The 13,953-nt window shown below is 37.3% G+C and overlaps 1 protein-coding gene across 2 annotated transcripts in view; it reads left to right on the top strand.

Annotated features, from left to right (window-relative positions):
• Nucleotides 1–13,953, top strand: part of LOC125403249 (contactin-6) — a 379,648-nt gene that overhangs the window by 168,959 nt on the left and 196,736 nt on the right. For both annotated transcript variants that reach the window (XM_048438486.3, XM_085686802.2), the window contains exon 4: nt 291–466. In XM_048438486.3, coding sequence (XP_048294443.3) covers nt 291–466 — 176 coding nt within the window. The remainder of the gene's footprint in view (nt 1–290; nt 467–13,953) is intronic.

Raw genomic sequence — 13,953 nt, 5'->3', positions numbered from 1 at the left:
AAGATTTAAAAACAAAGTTAAAATGAGTCTGTAGATGTAGCCTAGTGGTACAGCACACAGGAAGAATATGTGAGGTCAGTCCTAGTTCAAACCCCAGCACTACAAACAAAAACAGAACATGCTTGCCCTTTGTGAAATTACAGAGATATCCCAACAGGTAATCATGTATTTTGTTTTGTTTCTGTTTTTTATTTTATGCTCATAGGAATTAAAATCATATGATTTTATGATAAATAGCATTCGGTTCTTTATATTATATATGTAATTTTATTTCTTTTTTATCCTTGAAGGTGGAAACAAAATGGCACAGATATTGACTTCAGCATGACTTATCACTATAGATTAGATGGAGGCAGTTTGGCCATCAGCAGCCCCCGCACAGATCAAGATATTGGCACATACCAGTGTCTGGCCACCAATCCTGTGGGCACCATTCTGAGTAGGAAAGCAAAACTACAGTTTGCATGTAAGTCTGTGTGAAAATTCCATACTCAATATATATCCTAGAAAATAGTCTGGTGATGTATCTATATCGGGCCAAAAAGATAGAATTTTTATTAACCTGCTCTTTGAAATCAAATGAAATTTTATGTGTACAAAAAGTTTTGATTGTGTAATTTATAAATCTAGGTTCCTAGGGATAATGAAAATCTATTATTGTTTTTTAGGTAAAAATATTTTTGTAATTATATGTTGTGAAGTACTCTTAGAAGTATCACCTACCAATATTAAGATCATACATATAATATTGCTGCCCTTTCTTCTAATAAGGTGTCAGTGTGAACAGTACAGAAAGCAACCCCAAGGCAGTGGTGTCATGTGGGGCAGACGGGCATTTCTCTAGGAACAGCGATCATACACCCACAGTGATATGTAGGTGGAAATAAAGTGGTTGCCACAGGCAGGCTTTGTATTAACTGTAACAATGTCCAGCTGCATCACATAAATGTCATCCAAGTAATTACCTTTGTGACATTTGGGGACATTAGCAGATGAACAATAGACACTGCTTCTTATATCCTGTATATATAGTGTTTCCGGGGACTAAAATACTTCATATTGGATTCAGTGAAAGCTTTTTTTGAGAGTAATTATATCTCACAATGTGGACAAAGTAGCAGGCTTGCATTTCCCCCTGGTATGACTCCCTTCACTCTAGATAAGTAGGGAACTGAATGTTAGTTGTTGCTGTTTGGTGGCTCGGGAAAATGTCTATGCTCTCTATAGCTTTCAAAAACCAAATTTAAAGATTGTGTCTGTGTCTTATCCTACCCTGCAGATGTGTTATCAAGTGTGTTCTGCACCAAAGATCACATGATCTACACAAGGCGCTTGGAGGTGCAATGTTTGGCACAGAGCCTGCTTTGGTTTTATACATTGTGTGCATATGCGTATAGCCAATAATCATTACAGTTGATTTCTGAATTCATCTGAGAGAATCACTTGAAAATATACTATATACTATACACATACTCTACAGAAATATGCAGCTGTTAGAGACTGGTTTGTTTGGAAGGCAGACATCCCAGAACATTACAATCAGATCACACACACAAATTCCAAAGAAAATTCCATACAGCCAGAATATTTATTTGGAATTTCCCGAGTTTTTGTTGCATTATTTATCAAATATCAAACCCTGTTATAGTGGTGGAGGCTTGCAATGCCTTATCTGAGTGCTGAGACTGTCTCAAAAAGAGACAAACATATAAACAAGTTAAAGAAATCTTGAATGTTTACACCTGAAAGCACCACACTGTAGTTTATACAGCCACACATTTCTTCTTAATTGCTTGCACCCTAAACAGTACTTTAAAATCGTCTCTAAGATTTTAAATTATCTTTTTTTTGCACAAAGAACTACATCTATTTCAAACTTTCCTAACTAAAATATATATTCATCTTTGCCAAAATGGAAAAAACGTTAAACTAAAAAGAAGTCAGATTATTTATTGCATAAGTGAGATAAACCAGTTCTTTGGCTGTATCTCCATTATTCTTTTCTCCATTGGTGGCCTAATGGTTAATGACTACTGTGCTTGCCATGTAAGCCTGAGCATCTGAGTCCAAACCTGAGCACCCATTTAAAAAAAGCTGAGTGTCCTGAAATAGCCCTGCAATTGAAGTCCAAGGTGGTAGAACAAGAGGATTTTTGAGGCTTGCTAGCCAGCTCATATAGTCTATTTGATGAGCTCCTTATTCTGTAAGAGGTCATGAGTCAAAAAATCATTTGGGAAGTAAATGAGGAAGAAGTCTGAAGCCAACCTCCAGGCATCACAAAATGTACACATACTGGAATCACATATGAAACAAACAGTTTCACTACTATCCATGCAAAAAAATTGGTCTTCTCATATTCAGTAACTGAACTTTGTTTGGCAAACTTAAAAGATTGTCGGCATTAAGACTGACATTTTGAGGAGATAAAAAAGCCCAAGTATTCTACTGTTCTGCATAATACTTATATTGATGCAGTATCTGGAAGGATTCCTGTTGCATTCCAGAGTAAAACACAGAAAAAGTAGTCTAGATGAAAACTGACCCACTGGAAAGTTTTTGAACTTCATGAGCTGTTTCTTCATTCTTGTATGCTTTATATTCTCCTTCTTAAATTAACAATGATTGTTTGACTAGAAAGGTTATTGCCTGAATAACAACATGGGTCAAATGTTGGAATCTCAGATAAAGTAATTCCCAAACTCAACTTGTATCCAACAGAACACAATTAGGTCTATTCTCATAATAGCCTTCTGGTGAGAAATTTACAGATTGAAATACTCACCATCATTCAACATACATAAAAATGACATGGTTTACCTGGGATATGAGTGTGAGGGTTTTTATTCACATAAACAATTGAGAAATGATATCTCTAATTCCCAACTTTATTGTTTCTCTAACAAATTTCCTTTTCATTTCCAACTCGTCCCCCCTATGTTTTAATTTCTTTGTTTATAGCATAATGAGTTTCATTAGGATTGCTTACATAAGCTTAAATGATGGCTTATTTATAAATTATGGGCAACTTACCAGCAGCTATGCAAGTGAAGCAAATATTCCACAATGTTTATCAACCACCAATTGCCTATGAATCTTCAGGGAACTGTGGATATGTGAAGTGCACAATATTGTCCACATCTTGCATAATAAATCATAACATATAAGAGTTCAAGAGTTCAACAGCTAGAAGACAGTATTGCACAGTATTGTCCACTTCCCCTCTGTACTTACATTCTATTTGACCCCTTTAATCTCATGTTTCCTGAGCCTTAAATGGATGTCATACAAGGTCTCTCATGTATGACTGAGAATTCAGCAGTCACTTAATTTCCAACACTTTTACCAAATAATCTTTATATTTGCCACTGTCCAACACCAAAAGTTTATCTAAACTAACCAGACAGAAGCACATATCTAGGGCTATAAATATAGTTGATTGAAAGGAACTTTGTTAGACGTACAATATTTATTTAACTACAAAAACCAAAATACTAGCTTTTTGCTGAGTTTACAGTATCAACTATAAATTCTTCCCTGTGACAGAAGTTTCCATTCCAATTAGATAGTAACTGATAATCCCCAGAACAGGTTCACCATTATTTAATCAGAAAGCACAGGTTACCTGGGCAATCAGTAGCATTGCACACAGGATCCACAACTGGGTATTACAGTGAAAATTTTCTCCCAGCAAAATGGATAGCAGCATCAGGCACTAGAAGAGTAGGCAGCAGCGAATGACCTTCTAGTTCAATTCTAGCTTGATTTCTCTGACTCTTAAGCAGAGCATGTGGTGTCTTTGTGTGATAGGGCTTTACTTAAAGAGGGAGGGATCTCTGTAGTTAAGTCAGGTTTTTTAAACAGGTACAAAATATAAAGGACACACAAAACAAATCTTCAATGCTGTTGCTGCTTCAGCTGCTGATCCTCTCATTCCCAAGGGAGATCAAGGTCCAGGGAAGGTCACCAAGCTGCCACTGTCAGTGACCCCTTCACAGTCCAAAAGAGAGCCCATGACAGTTCCCCTGAGGTTTAATCAAGTCACATATCTCTATAGAAGACCACATCCACTAGTATAAGCAACCCCAATATAATTGGTTTTCAGACTGAATTCCCACAACATTTCCCCCCTTTTGTCTAAAATAAAAAGGAACTTTCTAATCCTAACAATAACAAAAACTATATAAATAGGAATATTTATCATTTAAGAAATACATCTTGGATATATAGAATATAATTAATAAGCTTTTTATGGATATTATTCCAAATAGCTATCCTTTCCTGCAGAATCTAGGCTTATACCTGATATATCTTTAGCTAAAATCCATTAAGGATCATATCTGTGACTATCAGGTATTCAATCTCATCAATGTCCTGAGAAGGACCAAATTACCACAGCAGTCACTGCCTAGACCTTGCTTTCCACACTCTATATTTTTTACAGTATTTATTTATTTATTTACTTATTCATTTATTTTTCCTTTTTTTAAAATACTTTATAAATAATACCAATCCAAATTTCCACTTCCATCTCCCCTTCCACTTCCCTCCCACTCCCCCCGACACCCTTCCCCACCCTCTTCCAGTCCTAAGTGAGGGCAAGGTATCCTGCTCTGTGAGAAGTTCAAGCCCCACCACACACATCCAGGATTAGGAAGGTATGCGTCCAAATAGAATAGATCCCAAAAAGCCAGTACATGCACTAGAGACAAATCTCAGTGTCATTATCATTGGTCCTTCAGTCTGCCACAATTGTCAGCCACTTTCAGAAAGTCCATTTTGATCCCATGCTCATTCAGTCCCAGTCCAGCTGGAATTGGTGAGCTCCCATTAGCTTAGTCACACTGTCTCATTGGGTAGACCAACCTCTATGGTCCTGACTTCCTTGCTCATTTTAACCTTCCTTCTGCTCTTCAACTGGACCTTGGGAGCTCAGTCCAGTGCTCTGATGTGGGTCTCTGTTTCTATCTCCATCCCTCGCTGGACAAAGGTTCTATAGTGATAGTCATCAGTCTGACTATGGGACAAGGCCAGTTTGGGCACCCTCTCCTCCACTGTCCAGGGTTCTAGTTGGGGTCATTCCTGTGGACTCCTGGAAACCCCTCTAGAGCCAAGCCTCTTGCCAACCCCAAAATAACTCCTTTAATTAAAATATCTCCTTTCCTGCTCCCATATCCATCCTTCTTCCATCTCAACCATCCCACTCCCACAAGCTCTCCCCAACCTTCCCCTTCTCCCCTTTCTCTCCCACTCTCCCCACATATGTAAAAGATCCACACTCTTTATACTTAAAGTCTCTGTTGAACTGGCAAATAACAACAAAGTCAGATATTTATTTTGTCTCTATTTTATAGAATAGATGCTTAAACCCTAAAAGATTATGACTTTTGTCAGGGTACATTGCTAACAAATACATTTTAATTTAATTATTTTTATTAAAAAAAGCAAAACTTTATTTCTAAAATGAATGCTCCTAGTTTTGACCCCTTTACAGAACTCTCCATAGAAGTCAAAGGAGCCCTCTTTCTTTATTTCAGGTTCAAAAAAAAAACAGTTTATTTTCTAAATAATTTTCAAAATGAATATCTGTAAGACAATAAGTTGCCTAGTAAGCTTTGGTGTGGTACCTGATGCACTACGTGTATCATGAAAGATGCATTCTGTCCCAGCATTACAGCTTCCTTTTCTGTGTATTTAATACTCCAGCTTTGTCCAGAGGATGAGGTGAGACACAGAGGAGAACAGGCCTATCTGTCCTTGATCTATGCTCCCCCATTTCTGTCTTCTTCTGTGAACTTTCCCCTAATTTATCTCTTTTGAAAATTTTAATAAACTTTCCCATTTTCAGAATTATTTTTAAGAACTCCGTTATTACTTCCAACGTTATTTTTGTCAGCACAACCAAGTCAAGCTACAAAGTAGGTAACTCGCAACCATGTGAAATTTTAGTTGCTTTTATCTAAACTTTACTTGTTTGTTTATTTGTAGCATGAGGGCCAGCTTGTTGGGGTTTCCGTCCCGCCCGGTACCCCAACAGTTGGCAAATACCAAAGAGAAATCACACACAGGACTCCATAAGGTTATAAACTGATTGGCCCATTAGGTCAGGCTTCTTGTTAACTCTTATAACATATATTACCCCATTATCCTTATCTATGTTAGCCACATGGGCTCAGTACCTTTCTCAGTGTGACAGCATACATGTTGCCTCTTCGGTGTTCTACGCAGGAATGGCTGAGGAACCTTTCTCCTCCCTAGCCTTATCCTATTCTCATTACTCCGTCTCTACTTCCTGTCTGGTTGACCCGCCTATACTTCCTGCCTGGCCAATCAGCGTTTTATTAAAATACATGATTGACAGAATACAGACAATTCTCCCACACCATTTCCCTCTTTTTTTTTTTAAACAAAAGAAAATACCCATAGTCCATTTGTTGGGAATGTGGGCGTAGTATTTCAGGCTACTTCCTGCTGGTTGGGGGCGCTGATGATCTTATGGGGACCTAAAGAAAATTTAGAGTTATAATCAAGTCCTGACTGGAGTATCCTGTGAGTCTTGATCATCTCAGGCAGCAGTCTTGAATCTGTTCTGGATGTAGAATTCAGACATCTGGGCCATCTGTTCCTGTCAGAGACTTCTCAGGTGGCCTTCCTTGGTCAAAGGTGATTATTCTTAACTCTGAATAAATCCAGAGTCTCTCGTTTTCTGTGGAAACAAAAGCAAAATCTCTTCTCCAAAGTAACATACCTTTTGACTTCAGTTTTGAAGCCAAGGTATTTTCAAAATTCCTATCTTGGGTTAGTTCAGCAGCATTTATAAACAAAAGTCTTTTAGCAGTTGTTGCTCCTTCCTCAGCAATCAAACAATTTAAAGAGAGCATAATAGCATACAGTATGAAGATTCTCTGTGCATTTTCCATCTTTATGTGGCTTTATTTTAACCTCTATTTCTTTTATTTTTACTTTTACTTTTTGAGACAGGATCTTTGTATATCTTTGTCCTGGAATAACACTGTAGACCAGGCTGTCTTTGAACTCACAGAGATCCTCCTGTCTCTGCCTCCCCAGTGCTGGGATTAAAGGTGTATGCTACCACACCTTGAACTCACAGAGATCTGTCTCTGCCTCCCAGGCATTGGGATTAAAGGCGTGTACTACCATACCTTGAGGTCACAGAGGTCAATCTACCTCTACCCCTTGAAGTCACAGAGGTCAATATGCCTCTGCCTCCCAGGCATTGGGATTAAAGGTGTGTACCACCACACCCAACTACTCTCTTTCTTTCCTTTTAACTTTAAGAACTTTAACTTTTAGCCTGCATATACACACTGTAAACCATTTAGAGGTTTTCTTCCTCTTTGAATCTCTCTTTACTGTATATTTTTCTTTTTCTGACCATATGAGTCTTTAATTTACTAAGCAATATGGAGAGCTGTGGCTTTGACGGCTAGATCCAGCTCATTCCTTAGCTTTTCAGCCTCAAGGCTGAGGTACCAGCCAGAGCTGTGCTCACTGCCACAACTCTATGGCGTTTCAAGGTCCTTGCCAGCAAGCAAGCTGCAGCATTCTGCTCATAGACCACACTCAGTCGGACTGCCTGCCTGAAAGAGTCAGAGTTTGCTCTGGCAGGACAGCCCAGAAGGCCAGCATTTTAAAACAGCACAGCTTTTCTCCTGCTACAGCTGAAAACTGAAAAGAATGCGTTCAGCTTGTCATCAACAACATTTAAATGTTTTGTGGCAGGACCTCTTTAAAGAGCTGCAAGGTTTTGCAGCTAAAGCTGAGTCAGGAAGCCTCTCTCAGATGAGAGCGCTTGCTTGCCTCTAGCAAGCAAAGTAGACCCGAGAAATTGCTGCTACCAAGAAACCATGCTTTACTCTATTTTTTCCCAAACTTTCTCAAGGTTTTTGTGGATTCAGTTATCCACGTCTGGGCGCCATATGTAACATGAGAGGGCTGGCTTGTTGGGGTATCTGTCCCGCCCGGTACCCCAACAGTCGGCAAATACCAAAGAGAAATCACACACAGGACTCCATAAGGTTATAAACTGATTGGCCCATTATTTATTTATTTTGATAGCTTCATACATGAGGTACAATTGATCTTATTCATTTAAATTTTTGCCCCCCTGGATCCTACCTTTAAGTAACTCCAAAGAAGACAGAAGTCATTCACTATCAAATTGTTGGACAATTGGCTTTCTCACATGTCAAACATTTGTTCAGAATCCCCACTTATACAAATTTAGCTAAGTCAGACTCAAGTTATACATCAAAAAGAAAATGTTTGCATTTGTGTACTCTCTTTAGTAGTTTGCTGTAGCATCAATTAGGCCTGCAGTGTCAATAAACTTATAAGTACCCTTCTGAACGCATGCTATTTATGTGAGGTATTACAGGTATATATTAGGTAACTGATGGTTTTTGCTTCCAACTTTTATCTTAGTAGTAGCAGTGTGAAGGTACAACCTAAACTTACTTTAGATATGGCCTATAACTTTCTGCCTTATGATTTATCTCAACATGAAAACTTCCTGATAATGTGGCTTATGTTTTTAAAAAGTACCTTTTAAAAATGGGGCAAATATGTCTTTAGTCTTAACATATAATTCACCTCTGCATTTAGGCATGTTTTAAATTATTGATCACAAAAGTCCATGACAACCTTTCTTAGCACAGTACTCTGTCCTGTCAGGTACTCAGGCATATTCTAATTTAGTACCACCCTACCCAATCTTATCCAAATTTAACTCTGAAAGGAAATTCTGTCCCTTGTCATCTCTTATCTTTCACCCCAGCATTCCAGAGTGATAAATTCAGATTGGCTCTTGAAGCCACTTGTAGCTGCTTTAAATTTTCCTATTTCTCGAGGGCTTTGTTGGCAAAGTCTATAGGTGAATTTCCTTCTTTCATGTGTATGCTAATAAATTGCTTTGTACTCCTGTATTTGAGTGGAGTATTGGGATCTCTTTCTGCCATTTACAATATCGTCCTGAGAAACTGAGATAGGTGTTAGGAAAGAAACCTAAAAATTTACTAAGCTCTGTTTAGCAGGCTTTTAGAAATCTGTCAATAAAATATATAGACACTTGACATGAAATCATGCTAAAACTTTTGAATTCTGTTGTACTTCATATTTAATCACGGATGATATGTTTCAAATACATTTCTTCTCTCAGTACAGAAGGAAAGGCAACTTGAAAGCTTTCAAATTGATTCTACATTTATTAATCTGGCCACCACCTGGATATACTTGTTCTTATATGTGTTAAGCATAATACTAGGTTCTAGAGACTAAATGGTAGAGCTAATGCTGGCAGATACCTCCTATTTTTACAGAGCAAAAAAAAGTAATTAAGTAAAATTCTAAACAAAATAATATAAAAAGAGAGAATGGTACGTACCCATGCATAGTACGTACTATTGAGACTTATGAAAAATGACTGTCTTATTCTTTATGATAAAGCCTCTGATAGGCTCAAAATCCTCATTTCAAAAGGGAAAAAAGAACTCATTTGCCCATAAACACAGAAAAAAATGTAAATAAATATTCAAACTCAGAGAGAGTGGAATCTAAGATCCCTCCCCTCCTGTACTCGGCACTGCCTCAAGAAATCTTATAAGGTGAAATAAGAGGTGGACTTCAAGTAACTGAGCAGTACCCTTGGTAGGCAGTAGCTCTGGTTGAAGAATGAGCAAAGAATGCCATTCAAAACTGAAATGGTTTGATTTGAGCATGAGATAGATGTTTCTGATCTCAACACAGAAGCTAGTTAAAGTAGGACATTGAGATTCAACAGGAAAAGTGTGTGACCAGAAACTCATGGAAGAGTCAAGGAGGGACTGAGCATGATGAAAGAAGCAAAACACTGGATTGGGAAATGACTGTTCTTCTTGGCTGTGGCTGAAAAGAAACTTTGTTCTTTATGCAATGGGACAGTTGAATGAGACTGTGAGATTCTGAGAAAACTTGGGAAAGTCAGGTGACAATGCAGTGGACATAGCAAACTACCAAAGCAAACTACCTGTTTTTGAAGATTGTGTAGACATTGTACTCAGAGTTAACTCATGTGTAAAATGAGGGTAGTGGCATTCCCCAATTCATATGAGATGAACAGACTACTAGGTATCAAATACACACAGACCAGAGGGCAAGGGCAATGGATAGATTGTTCTTAGCTGAATATAGCAAGGCAACCCATAGCCTCGCTCTGCACTGTTAACAGGCAAGAATTTGCTTTTCATTATTCATTCTAGCACCAAGTATTTGATTCATGACTAGAATTTTGAAGCTGTTCATAAAAGGCAATTTGAAATGCATCATACATTTTCCTTTGCTATGTTAGCTTTATATATTAAAATTATTAATACCAAAGTTATACATATTTAGGGGTGTTCCAAGCCTTAGTTCATTTAACTTATGTGGTGAGATTACAGAATCCTGCATCATATCCCAGAACCAACTTTGAATGCTTCAGGGTTAACATGTAATAACAGTTCACTTTAAATCACCATATACATATAGACATTTACAGCCATCATCATTTTTCCAGAGGAATGCAAAAAGTTTTATACCCACCAAGACATTCATCATTATTCTGAACCTGTAAACTATTCTAAACCATATTTTACAGATAGAGAAATTCAAGGTGATACAACTATGCTCCTTGCCCAAGGTCACTCAGCCTTTACAAGCGCTGAATTTCTCTTGTGTACATTGTGAGATATTTTTTATAGTGTGTATTTATTTTGAAAGTAGAATCTCTGTGAATCAAAGAAGCACTGGCGTAGGGAAGTAGCATAATAGGGAAATCTTTCCCTCACAAGCATGGGAATCAGAGTTCACACTCTACAAAAACAGGATGTGATGACACATCTCAACATTAAAGAATCAGAGACGCAGGCAAATCCCTGGGGTTTGCTGTGTAGCCAGGTAAGTCTACTAAGTGAGTCATGGCAATGGCTCTGTCTCAAATAAATTTGAGTGCCTGAGGAATCGCCGCTGGAATCATCCTGACATCCACATGAACCCATATACCCCTGACGCATTCACATGCACACACACATACACACATTTAAAATTAAACAATTATACCACAGTAGGTAGAATCTTAATGCAAAGATCGTTGACTACAAAAGGATTTCAAGGCACTTGTAGGCTTGCAAGCTATATGACTCATTATTTCTTAAACTGGAGGACTCTCATATTGGTAAACAAAAATAAAAAGCATTTTGGAACCTGAGAAATTATAAATGTCACTGAAATGCATCCCAAACTACACATGATACTCATGGTGATAAAGTGCATTTATATCTGGAAAATAAAATTAAGTTCCAGGAAAAGAACTTTTTAAAAATAACACTCAAAAATGCATTTGGAAAACTCAACGACTCTGGTAATTGTAAAGTGTGCATTAAGTGGGTAATGCACACCCAATTATCAATGAAAATGCCAAATGCCTTTTAACATCACTCGTGCAGAAGAGAATGACGTGAACACACGTACAAGAAGAAATATTTCTCTCTAATTTCATAAGTGAAAGAAAGTTGACAAATTAGCAATGCTTTTCATTATAAAGTTGAAGCAGTGCTATCATATTACAACGGATTTAGTGTTCTAAATTTATTTTAATGCTGTAATAACATTGCTGCCAATTGGTATATTAAGGAGAAAACTGCGCCTTTAAAAATAATCCACATCTTAAACAAATGGGCTGTGAGAGATGCACGGTTAAATTACAGCTTGTTTCTATCGTATTTATCTTAAAAATCAACAGGAGTGTAGATTATCCAATGTGTTAGCCTCATTTTCCCCCACATCATCACTGCTGGAAATCTATTTATGTGTCTTATCAAAGCTGATACTTATTTTTTTTTGAAAGTCAAGCTCTCCGAACGCCTTCCTCTACTTATGTTCAGCAGGGCCTAATCGTTATGCTCCATTTGAATAAAATTGTACGTTTAAGCTGCATGGGCTAAGAATCATGGTGGGAGAGGAAGATATTACAAAGTAAGAGATTCATTCCATCAAAACTGAGGGTTCCTTATTTGTTAAGCTGCAGAAGAAATAGGAAAGAGAATAGACTTGCTGATGACTCTCTGGACAAATGACTTTGGGCTAGTTTTGTTCATAGCCTATGAGAATGTATCTCTGGGGACTGATGAAATGCTACATAGTGATGAAGTTCTCCTTTGCTTCAAAGGATAGGATAAATTGTGTGGTAGCATTTGTTTTGAATATATTTCCAGTATTATCGAAATTAGGATCTGCTATTTAAAAAACTACACATAATAGATTTAAAAGACTCCCATGGAGAGGCTTATTGTTTTAAATTTTTAATTTACATGATACTTTCTTACAAATCATTATGTTTACCAAAAATATAAAAAATAGATCACACTCAATGGCACTTGACTAAGAGAAGTATATGTGTGTGTGTGTGTGTATATATATCAACATTTTGGACAACCTTCTCTGTACTTTTCTCCTTCCAAATCTTCCTTCTTTTTGAAAGATGAGCCTCATCTATATGTCAGTTGATTATTTGTAAGTAAGGATTTTTAAAAATTCCCTTTCTGTGCATATGCAATGTGTGTATAAATGATTACGATGTGTTCATAGTATGTGTATGTCTGTGTTCCTATATGTGAAGGTCAGAGAATGTGTAAAAGACTGGTACCAATTCTCGTCTTCCATCTGTCTTTACTTGATTAAGCCTTTTTGTTGGTAGATGCCAGCAAGTTTCCAGGGAGTGTTTTGTCTCCACTTTAGAGGACTGGGGTTATAGATGCTGGCTGTTATGATTAACTCTATGTGGGCCCTGATGATTCAGATGAAGTCCTCATATTTATGTGGTAAGTGTGTTACCCATTAAGCCAAATCCCCTGCTTTTTTAACTTTTACATGTTAAAATGTATAATCTATGTCAGAATTTGATTCTTTAGCCAAGTGGTGGTGGGACATGCCTTTAATTACAACTCTAAGGAAGCAGAGGCAGGCAGATCTCTGTGAGTTCGAGACCAGTCTGGTCAATAAGAGGTAGTTCCAGGACAGGCTCCAAAGTTGCAGAGACACACTGTCTCAAAAAACAAAAACTAAAAAAAAAATGATCCTTTAGACAGTTGATACTTTAGTATCAACATTTTATCTACCTCTTGCATTATTTTCTTTCCTCACTGCTGTGACCAAATGTTCAACAAAAGCAAGTTAAAGACATAAGGGGTTACTTTGTCTCTCAGTTTGGGGATATAGTATATCATGGTGGGGACAGTGTGGTGGCAGCAGAAGTCTGATGCTGCTGATCACATCACATCCACAATCAGGATTCAGAAAGAGAGGCATGCCGATGATCAGTTTGGTTTCCCTTTTTTATTGAGTCTAGGATACCAACCTCTAAAACAGTGCTACCTATGTTTAGAGTAGGTGTCTCCACCTTAGTTAATCCAATATAGAAAATTCCTCTCAGATCTGTACAGAGGTGTGTCTCCTGAGTGTTTAGATCTTGTCCAATCAACCATCAATATTAACTCTGACATCAATGAATCTTTTCATATGTTCCTTTATACACTTCTCTATTGTTCAGAAAAAAAGCAGAATCCAAAGCACTCATGTGTTCATAGACACTTCTAAAGATAACTCTAGCTGGGCCAGATATCAAAATGTATAGTACTAATGAGAACATAGAAACTGAATTCCATATTCTTGCCTGCCTGAGCTACATATAGATAGAAAGTCCCTGTAGAAAAACAAAAACAAACAAACAAAAATAAGCAAAAGGCAATACTACTTTATGATTTCATTAATTTATAGTCCTATTGACAATATATTGTTCTACATTCTTGATGATTCTTGCTAAACTATTTTTCCTAATTTTCAATTCTATTGACTTCTTTTTCACAGTAATTGATTCTAGATAAGACCACTTTGCTTGTTATACATGGAAAAAACATCTCCTAC

The sequence above is a fragment of the Myodes glareolus genome, chromosome 3 (assembly GCF_982192425.1).
Source record: "Myodes glareolus chromosome 3, mMyoGla1.1, whole genome shotgun sequence".
Classification (NCBI taxonomy): Eukaryota; Metazoa; Chordata; class Mammalia; order Rodentia; family Cricetidae; genus Myodes; species Myodes glareolus.
The sequence above is the reverse complement of the archived record's forward strand: the minus strand, read 5'-3'. Positions and strand labels throughout refer to the sequence as shown.